The sequence below is a fragment of the Haematobia irritans genome, chromosome 5, assembly GCF_050003625.1.
Source record: "Haematobia irritans isolate KBUSLIRL chromosome 5, ASM5000362v1, whole genome shotgun sequence".
NCBI lineage: Eukaryota > Metazoa > Arthropoda > Insecta > Diptera > Muscidae > Haematobia > Haematobia irritans.
In genome coordinates this window covers 50771740-50782945 of record NC_134401.1, presented here as the reverse complement: position 1 = coordinate 50782945, position 11206 = coordinate 50771740, and the positions used below count along the sequence as shown (strand labels likewise).

Genomic DNA, 11206 nt, shown 5'->3' with positions numbered 1-11206 from the left:
TATCTTTCTTTTCCATCTTTCGAAATTGGTTGATGAAATTATATCCGCCGAAATAAGGTAATTTTTCTAAAATAAGATATATTTATGCAAATCTATAGCGGAAAAGTCGATTAAACCTTTTTCGGGAGGTTCAAAATTAAGAAATTTGACAAACATACTTTTCCTTTATTGGTCACGATGCTCTTGTAGATTATTAATCGTATGGCTTTAAGCTGAAATAAAAATATAAAAATAATTGAAATAAAAACAAACATATATAAAATTGGGGTCAGTGCGCATCAATTAAGTAAAACTATCTGCATCGAAATAAATTATTTTATCGGAGTAACCGCAAAAATTTTAGTGAAAAAACTATCATTATACCAGCCTTCAGGCCGGTAAAATATTCGGCATTTAATTACTTTCAATAAACTTAAATAAAAAATAACATAATCCTGTTAAATCTTGAGAAAATATATATCAATGGAAAAAGTAGAAATACTTCATAATTAACAAATTTCTTTCACCATAATATGGGGGAACGCTTCGAAAAGATACTAAAATGCACATTCTAGCAAATAAAACTTCTTATGTAACAGGTTGGCTGATAAGTCCCCGGTCTGATACATAGATGGCGTCGGTAGTATTAAATGCATATTATTTTTATATAGTACCAACCTTCAAATGATTCGTGTCAAAATTTGACGTCTGTAAGTCAATTAGCTTGTGAGATAGAGCGTCTTTTGTGAAGCAACTTTTGTTATTGTGAAAACATGGAAAAAAAAGGATTTTCGTGTTTTAATAAAATACTGTTTTCTGAAGGGGAAAAATACGGCGGAAGCAATAACTTGGCTTGATAATGAGTTTCCGGACCCTGCCCCAGGAAAATCAACAATAATTGATTGGTATGCAAAATTCAAGCGTGGTGAAATGAGCACGGAGGACGGTGAACGCAGTGGACCCCCGAAAAAGGTGGTTACCGACGAAAACATCAAAAAAATCCACAAAATGATTTTGAATGACCGTAAAATGAAGTTGATCGAGATAGCAGAGGCCTTAAAGATATCAATATTTGGATATGCGGAAGCTCTGTGCAAAATGGGTGCCGCGCGAGCTCACATTTGACCCAAAAACAACAACGTGTTGATAATTCTGAGCGGTGTTTGCAGCTGTTAACTCGTAATACACCCGAGTTTTCCGTCGATTTGTGACAATGGATGAAACATGGCTCCATCACTACACTCCTGAGTCCAATCGACTGTCGGCTGAGTGGACAGCGACCGGTGAACCGTCTCCGAAGTGGAAAGTCTCAAAAGTCCGCTGGCAAAGTAATGGCCTGTTTTTTGGGATGCGCATGGAATAATTTTTATCGATTATCTTGAGAAGGGAAAAACCATCAACAGTGATTATTATATGGCGTTATTGGAGCGTTTGAAATCGCGGCAAAACGACCCCATATGAAGAAGAAAAAAGTGTTGTTCCACCAAGACAACGCACCGTGCAAGTCAAGTCATTGAGAACGATGGCAAAAATTCATGAATTAGGCTTCGAATTGCTTCCCCACCCACCGTATTCCCCAGATCTGGCCCCCAGCGACTTTTTCTTGTTCTCAGACCTCAAAAGGATGCTCGCAGGGGAAAAAATTGGCTACAATGAAGAAGTGATCGTCGAAACTGAGGCCTATTTTGAGGCAAAACCGAAGGAGTACTACCAAAATGGTATCAAAAAATTGGAAGGTCGTTATAATCGCTGTATCGCTCTTGAAGGGAACTATGTTGAATAATAAAAACGAATTTTGACAAAAAAAAATGTGTTTTTCTTTGTTAGACCGGGGAGTTATCAGCCAACCTGTTATTCCATTCAACCCACCGCCTATTTATACTAGCGTAGCCATTTTATCTATAAAAAAAAAAAAAACAAACATTGTGGATCACTATCGGTTTTTAACTCAGTATAGCTGGCCCAGCAATGAGTAAACCTTTTAATCTGTCTGAAATTTTTTCTTGCTGGATATGACATCTTGTAAAATGCCTACTGTCTCTGTCATCTCGCATAAATTCATTCCGAGGTCTGAATATAGAAGATTGTGAACTTATTTCACTTTATAATCTATGGTAGCCGTTATCGAGGTATTGGACATGGCTAATTAAAAAATGGCATTGAAATTCTGATTTTTCCCTTTCTAAACCCGCGAACACTTCCGGTTGTACATGCAATAGAAACAAAAATACATGACCGATCATTCAAAAATATTGTAAATTGGTCTTGACATAGCCTTGCATCAGACATAGTGGTTAAGTACAAATTAGACAACTACCAAATCTTTTCATAACAACTACCATATTTGGATATAACATCACATTGACACTTATGTAACCGTATTTCTCTTTTATGACCGTTCTTACTCTTAAAGGTGGGTATTAAGTTCTAGTTTAGCCGCTAAAATCGTCATTTTTTTACGATTACTTTTCTCCATCAAGTTATAATGAAATCTGCAACTAATATGAATAATTGTATGCCTTTTTACCGATTTAGTTTTCACTTTAGTGAAAAAATGATGATTTTAGCGGCTAAACTCGAACTTAATACCCACCTTAATCCCGCAAAATTCCTATCTTTATTAATATTCAATATTATCCTTATTCAAAGCTTTCCCAAGAAGTTGCTCTTGGGTGTGCGAATAATCAGCCGCATGATTTTAGCCAACTAACTTGTATGTTTTCGAAAACTACTCACAAGTGCAAACTGTCAAACAAATCGTCAAATATTTAGATGTAACTCCTCCACATATGTCACTACTATTATTTAATAATAGCCCTTAAATATGGTGGTAATTGAGTAATTGAGGATGTTGAGAGAACAAATTAACTGTTTGTAAGTTTTCGATGCCATTTTCAAATGTTGAATTCACATTAATAATTTAAGTATTTATTCCAAATATGTTTCTAAATTTTACACAAATACTAAAATTTAATCGGTTGGATTTTGAATGACTATCAATATGAAGTCCTTGTCGGGTGCAACCATAATCTCATGTTTCTTTGATCGTACACGCAAAAATGTTAAATCGTTCGATGGATCCAAATCACGTACAACACTACGGGCCTTATCCGACAATTGACTCATTAAGCCAGCATATTGGACAGTAGTGGTATTGTCCAACGTTGATTTTACTGGAATGCCTAAAATTTCATTAAATACAAAATGCATTATTTCATATTTGAACTCAAAATCAATATTGATATTTTTGTATCAATCGTTACTATGGTGTTAGTCATAGACCAAGCTCAAATACATTGCTAATGATATGCAAACGGTGACCACTACCTTTTTACTTACCTTCGTTATTCACAACAATTGTACCGACAACACCTTTGTGGGCTTGTATACGCTTTAAAGTTTCTTCAACTTCTTGTGACTGTAAGATGAAAAATTATAATTATTTTGTTCAATTTAATTATGTTAAAGATTCTTGCCATTCTAGTTTATAAAATTATTCACAGAAAACAAAGATTGAAGTGACAGCTCAAAATTGTTTTTTTCTTGACTGTCGTCATCTGTTGTATGGACGAAATAGAGTAAATGAGTACCGATTACTTGGCATGAAATGTAAGTACTTGATACGGCTAGTCACTATATAGCCTAAATAAACACGTACTTCCGTGTTATGCGCCGTTCAGATTATAAGTTTATCCGGACGATAATAGGGCTGTTTCCTTTTAATGCCTAGTACTAAGTTCGTTTATGCGAAAAACGAATATCTTCATATATCACCGTAAATAGGGTCTCAAACCCAGGGATGTTAACTTATTTATGCGAAATAATATACCTGCCTATTTTTTCGTGCGAAAAATCCAGGGTTGTATAAATATTTGCTTTAAAATGCTCAAAACAAAGATTTCGTATTTATTCCGCGCTAACCTTTTTTATATGAAGTATAACAGTTTTTCGCGTGATCTTAGTACTAGGCTAAATGCGCCATGCAGACTATAATAATTTTATCCAGACGACAGTACTCGTGTCGAACATATTCCATACATTGGTCATACCCTGCCAGCATTTCAAAGTTCCATTTCAACCTCATCGTTACCACAGACTCGTAAATGTCACTTCAACCATCATGAAAAGGTACATCAAAAAGTACATGCAAGTAATTTGCCATCCCTACTGTTAAAAAAGCCATTTTTTTTGTGAAACGCCAAGCGCAACCAGCTTGTTATATTTTAATTAAATAAAAACGAAAGTAAAGTTCTGAAAACATAGATTATACGCTTAAAATTGTGAAAGGTATATTGGTGAACAATTTGGTGATTTTCCAAATGGAATAAAGTGATTGTTTTTCAGATATTTTACAGACACGCTGCCTCCATGGAATAAAAACACTGGTTGATAGACGCAGCAACATGTAACTCGCTACTTGTAACTCAACATCATCATTAATGCCAAAAATTATGTTAAATGTAATGTGATAGTGGTAAAAATGTTATATTTTTAAGAATTTGTAAATGTTTAATCAAATTAATAAATATCTAAACAAACGTGTTTTATGCGCTTTACAGACTATCAGTTATTCCGGACGACAGTGCTCGTGCCGAACATATCCCATATATTGTGCACATTATAAGTTAAGTCCGAAGGCATAATCGATACTGCTGCATGTTTATGGGATCGATAACACATTTACCGATTATTTAGTCATCGCCGACATGTCGCATCGATCCGACACACTGTAAGATTCTTTACAAACGCCGACATTCCGTCCGGAATAACTGATAGTCTGTAAAGCGCATTACTCGACCACAATGATTCTTTTACAACTATCTTAAAATGCACTTTTTCTGATTGTTTGGAGGGTCCCTTATTGGCGTCGTTCTAAATTGATCTATAAAGGCACCTAATAATTGCACTCATGCGAAACATTTTATAGTAACTTGGCGTGGTACAACTTCTCAATAGTGACGGCGCTTTTCCGACGTGTTTTTGATGTCGTATATGATTGTTTTCGACGTAGTGGGGATTCTCAAAAGAGTCCCCAAATTCAAAAAATGTTGGCAGGGTATATATAAGTTAAGTACGAAGGCATAATCGATTCTTTACAAACACAGACATTCTTTCCGGAAAAACTTATAATTTGAAAGACGCATAACACTGGATGCCCTAGGCAGTAGGGCTGTTATTCGGGATCGATTTTTATAAATCCCGGGATTTCAAAATATAGAATCCAGGTATTTTTTTCGGGATCCCGAAATTTTCGGGATACTTTAAATATTATAATTGATAATTTACAGCGCCAAAAATTGTTGTAGATTAAGCCAAATTAGTTTAATTCAATTTTATTAACATAAGAACATAATGCGCTTTATGCGCTTTACAGATTATCAGTTATTCCGGATGACAGTGCTCGTGTCGATCATATTCCATATATCGTGCACATTATAAGTTAAGACCGAAGGCATAATCGATACTGCTGCATGTTTATGAGATCGATAACACATTTACCGATTATTTAGTCATCGCCGACAAGTCGTATCGATCCGACACACTGTAAGATTCTTTACAAACACCGTCATTCCCTCCGGAATAACTGATAGTCTGTAAAGCGCATTACAGACTATCAGTTATTCCGGACGGAATGTCGGTGTTTGTAAAGAATCTTACAGTGTGTCGGATCGATACGACTTGTCGGCGATGACTAAATAATCGATCTCATAAATATCGATCTCATAAACATGCAGCAGTATCGATTATGCCTTCGGACTTAACCCTGCCAACATTTTTTGAATTTGGGGGCGCTTCTGAGAATCCCCACTACGTCGAAAACAGTCGTATACGATATCCAAAACTCCACGGAAAAGCGCCGTCACTATTGAGAAGTTGTCCCACGCCAAGTTACTACAAAAAAGTATCGCATGAGTGCAATTATTAGGTGTCCTTCTGGATACATTTAGAAGGACGCCAATAAGAGCCCCTTCAAACAATCAGACAAAGTGCTTTTTAAGATAGTTGTGAAAGAATCATTGTGGTCTAGTAAAACACGATTTTTTAGATGTTTATTAATTTTATTAAACATTTATAAATTCTCATAAATATAACATTTATACCACTGTTGTGCTTTTAAATAAAACACGCGTATATTTTATATCAAAACGATTCTGAAGCAATCTGGAAAATTTAATGACTCGAAAACTGAATACATAAAAACAAAATAATATTTCATAGCCTACTCAAATGAAACTGAAATAGGCTACTATAATCAAAGTTGTAAAGTACATAATAGGCAAGTAGATCCATAGTGTATCGCAACATCCTCCTGTGTTAATTATGAACATAGTCATTGAGATAATTTGGAAATTTTCGTACTCTAGCTGATCTTCCAGGATAATCTGGAATTGGCGATGTTCCTTGCAAATTGTCATTTCTCATTGTAAAATCTACGTTGTTATCGAATGTGGCAGGACTTGGTTGATGACCCTCAATATTGTTGGAGTTATCTGAAGAAGGTAGACTCTCTGGTGGCACCTCATTATTGCTTGAGTTTAACACTTCATTATAAGTTGAATTTGTGGTTGTATCTGCAATGGTGCCCAAATTAGTATTGGATCGATTAATACAGGAATTCATAGTGAAGTTTATGGAATCACTATTAAAAAATGACACGTTTTCTTCTGTACGTCGTTCTTGAATTTGATTTGTATCCCTGCCAACATTTTTTGAATTTGGGGACTCTTTTGAGAATCCCCACTACGTCGAAAACAATCATATACGACATCAAAAACACGTCGGAAAAGCGCCGTCACTATTGAGAAGTTGTACCACGCCAAGTTACTACAAAAATGTTTCGCATGAGTGCAATTATTAGGTGCCTTTATAGATCAATTTAGAACGACGCCAATAAGGGACCCTCCAAACAATCAGAAAAAGTGCATTTTAAGATAGTTGTAAAAGAATCATTGTAGTCGAGTAAAACACGTTTGTTTAGATATTTATTAATTTGATTAAACATTTACAAATTCTTAAAAATATAACATTTATACCACTATAACATTACATTTAACATAATTTTTGGCATTAATGATGATGTTGAGTTACAAGTAGCGAGTTACATGTTGCTGCGTCTATCAACCAGTGTTTTTATTCCATGGAGGCTGCGTGTCTGTAAAATATCTGAAAAACAATCACTTTATTCCATTTGGAAAATCACCAAATTGTTCACCAATATACCTTTCACAATTTTAAGCGTATAATCTATGTTTTCAGAACTTTATTTTCGTTTTTATTTAATTAAAATATAACAAGCTGGTTGCGCTTGGCGTTTCACAAAAAATGGCTTTTTTTACAGTAGGGATGGCAAATTACTTGCATGTACTTTTTGATGTACCTTTTCATGATGGTTGAAGTGACATTTACGAGTCTGTGGTAACGATGAGGTTGAAATGGAACTTTGAAATGCTGGCAGGGATGGGACTTGATTATTTTAGATATACCATTATCTAAGACTTCAACTTTATAATTGACACCACCCAGTCGTTGTTTAATAACCCCAGGTTGCCAAAACGATTTATTATGCTTAAAAACTTTAACAAAAACTTTTTGATTGACTTCGAACTCTCGGTGTCTTGCTCCATGCTTATTATTGTATTGTTTTTCCATAGCATAATTCCTGTTCTCTGGTGTAAATGGATGGGAAGGCTTCAATAATTCTATTTCGGTACGTAATTTTCTTCCTAAGAAAAGTTCCGCTGGAGTTTTTCCTTCCGCAGAATTTGTGTTCGGAGTTGATCTGTACTGCAGTAGAAATTCCTGAAGATTGTCGTTGTCATTCGAATTTTCATTGTAACATTTGCGCAGTGCTGTTTTTATTGTATCAACATAGCGTTCTGCTTGACCATTACTCTGTGGATGGTAAGGAGCCGTTCGTATATGTTGAATGCCACGTTGTTGACAAAAATTTGAAAATTCAGAACTTGTAAATTGTGTTCCATTGTCTGAAACTATGACTTCTGTGTAACCAAATTGTTATTCAAAGTGCCTCAGTCCACTTTGAATAAGAATCAACTATTATCAAGTAATAATGCGACTTTATTGGACCAGCTATATCTATGTGTATACGTTGCATTGGTTTTGTTGAATTAGGCCATGAATGCAAAACTGATTTAACTGGGGATTTTGCATTAGATTGACAGCTGTTACATTGCCGTATAAAGTCCGTAATATTTGTATCAATATTTGGCCAGTAAACTGTGCTTCTAGCAATCGCTTTCATTCGCTCTTGACCTTGATGTCCTTTGTGTAAAGTTTTTAAAATACGATTCCTGTATACTGATGGAATTACCAATCGTTCTCCGCTAAGCAAACATCCATCTACTATTGATAGAGAAGTTTTCCTATTAAAGTATGGTAGTAAATCGCTGTTTTTGAGATCTTTCGATTTCTTAGGCCATGATGTCTGAATATGATTTTGGACTTGCTGCAATAATTCATCCTTCGAAGTTGCTGATTGAATCATATGATGAGTTATGGGTAGCGAATTAATGTTATCATGTACAATTGATTTTACATTATATTCCATTGTTGCACAAGCTATTACATAATCCTCATCCTGAACATCTTTAGTTGGTAATAGCCGCGACAATATGTCCACATTTCCGAAATCGGTTGTTTTTACGTATTCGATATCGAAATCGTATGTCATCATTGTGAGTGTCCATCGTTGTAATCTGCTTGCAGAATGCACTGGGATTCCCTTTTTAGAACCGAAAATTGACAATAAAGGCTTGTGATCGGTGCGAAGTAAAAATTTTCTGCCATAAATCATCCTATGAAATTTAGTAACTGCAAACACTAGTGACAGTGCCTCTTTCTCTATCTGGCTATAATTTTTCTCCGCAGGTGTTAGAGATCGAGAAGCATGTGCCACCGGCCGTTCACTTCCATCTGGCATGACATGTGAAATTTGAGCACCTAGTCCTTGTAATGACGCATCAGCAGATACTACGATTGGTAATGTAGGGTCATAATGAGCAATATGTAAATCGGAACTCAAAATTTCTTTGAATCTAATGAACGATTGCTCGCACTCTTTTGACCAATACCATTTTTTATTTGCTTGAAGTAGGTCATCTAGAGGTGCTCTGATGGTTCTCATTTTATCAATAAACTTACAAAAAAAATTTATTGAACCCAGAAAAGACCGTAGTTCATTTACATTTTGAGGTCTTGGCGTGTTCAAAATTGCTGAAATTTTATCAGGATTAGCTCTGATTCCCTGAGAATCCACAATATGACCCAAATACTTAATGGTTGATTGAAAAAATTCGCATTTGCTCCAATTTAAAGTTATGTTATATTCGGAAAACCTTTTTAAAACACAACGAATGGAATTGATATGATCTTCTTTTGAACCACTAGCTATTATGACATCGTCAAGATAAGCTGTTGCTTCGGGAATGCCATTTATAATCTTTTCGATAGCTTGTTGAAAAGCTCCAGGTGCTGACTTAATACCAGGGACTAGTCTATTGAAATTGTACAGTCCACGATGGGTATTAATTGTTAAGATAGATTTTGTCTCATCGTCTACCTCGAATTGCATGTATGCATCATTTAAGTCGAGTCGTGTGAAAAACTTGCAATTATTTAAATGAATGAAAATATCTTCTGGTAAAGGAAGGGGGTGAAAGTGTGGTTCAACGTTGTCATTAAGACCGGTAGAATAATCTGCGCATATTCTGATTCTGTTATTGGATCTTCTCACTATAACTATTGGTGCTGCCCACTCTGAGTAGTTAATTGGTGAAATTACCCCTTCTTCTTCTAGTCGAGTTAGCTCAGCGTCCACTAGAGAAATTACAGAATATGGAACTGGTCCCTTTGAGCAAAATTTTGGCACAGCATTTGGTTTTAAAGGTAAATGAATTTTAATCTTTGTGCAGTGACCTAACTCCTTTCGAAATACCGAAGGGAATTCATTTTAAAATTTTTCTATTTGTGGCTCGTTAGGATCCTGCTCTACTTTCGCACAAATGGTGTTAATAGGAATGTCCCACAAACCAAATTCCTCAAAGAAATCTGAACCAGCTATATTCAGATTTTCTACTGTTGTGACAAATATCTTCAAATTTGATGTTTCATTTTGAAATTTTACCTCGGCGTTGAACTCTCCAATAAATTCTAACCAATTTTTGTTAGCATCTCTGGCAAATTTTCTGGTAGAAGTCAATTGTGGACTTCCAATTTCCGACCAAAGCTTCCGTGAAATTATCGAAATATCCGAAGCTGTGTCTAGTTGTAATTCGGCATTGTAGTAGTTTATTAGCACATTCACATACTTACGGCGTGACGAAAATTCTGAATGGTTGATGGTCTTGGTATTTACCGAACTTGTCTTTGTTGAATTCCTGGAACTTGTCTTACCACTATTCTTTGAACTCTTGTATTACATTGCAGTAACCTTCTTTATGTCCGACTCGATTGCACTGCTTGCAATGGTAATTTTTATATTGACAAACTTTTGAAAAATGCATAGAGCCACAAAACCAACATGGAGTGGATGGTAATTTATGTTCTATTTTCTGTTGACCCTTGAAAGGCTTGGTAGGTTTTGTATGAATAGCTTGTGTAACTGCCTGAATGTTGCTGATCATTTTGTTGTCTTGCTGACGTTGCAATGTTCGCTGAATTTCTCTGCTAATATTGTCCAATGTCACAGGCTGATTTGCTTTTTCTTCATCCAACATTCTCAATATCTCATTTCTGAACCCTGCATCCTTCGGTGCTTGGAGTCCACTAACAAAAATAAGGCATTTGAGATTGTCTTTGGTAAAATTTTCCAATTGAAAATTTTCGCAAACACGATTGACCTTCGCCATGTAAGCTATATAGTCTTCGGAATCAGATTTCACTGTCTGGAAGCATTTATATCTGCGGTTAAATAGAGATTCCTTTTGCCCAAACATTGCTGTTAATTTTTCGATTGTATTATTGAAAGAAATTTGTAATGGTTTGGATGGGAGAATGACATCTGCATATTTTTGATATATGTGTTGTGGTAATTTTCTTAGAAGAAGCCTTGTTCTATCTTCATCCGACAACATATTACCTTCATTTACAAAAATGTCTTCATATCGAAAATACCAACTCCCAAATGTTTGATTTTCTTCCTGGTCATACACAAAATCACTTATTTGTTTGGCTAAAATATCCATCAGATGCTCTTTTGCGTAATTTC

At 35.4% G+C, this 11206-nt stretch overlaps 1 protein-coding gene and 1 long non-coding RNA gene across 2 annotated transcripts; both read right to left on the bottom strand.

The window, feature by feature from the left end:
* Window positions 1-2885: 2885 nt before the first annotated feature.
* On the bottom strand, window positions 2886-3566 carry robl (dynein light chain roadblock). The gene is made up of 3 exons (XM_075309891.1): window positions 3456-3566; window positions 3319-3397; window positions 2886-3161 (listed from the first exon to the last, which is right to left on the bottom strand). The coding sequence occupies exons 1-3, from the start codon at window positions 3456-3458 to the stop codon at window positions 2950-2952; spliced, it is 294 nt and encodes a 97-aa protein (XP_075166006.1). The 5' UTR covers window positions 3459-3566; the 3' UTR covers window positions 2886-2949.
* Window positions 3567-6949: 3383 nt separating this feature from the next.
* LOC142240864 (uncharacterized) lies at window positions 6950-7434 on the bottom strand. The gene is made up of 2 exons (XR_012723413.1): window positions 7201-7434; window positions 6950-7143 (listed from the first exon to the last, which is right to left on the bottom strand). It is a non-coding gene; the product is annotated as an uncharacterized LOC142240864 (long non-coding RNA).
* Window positions 7435-11206: the final 3772 nt, after the last annotated feature.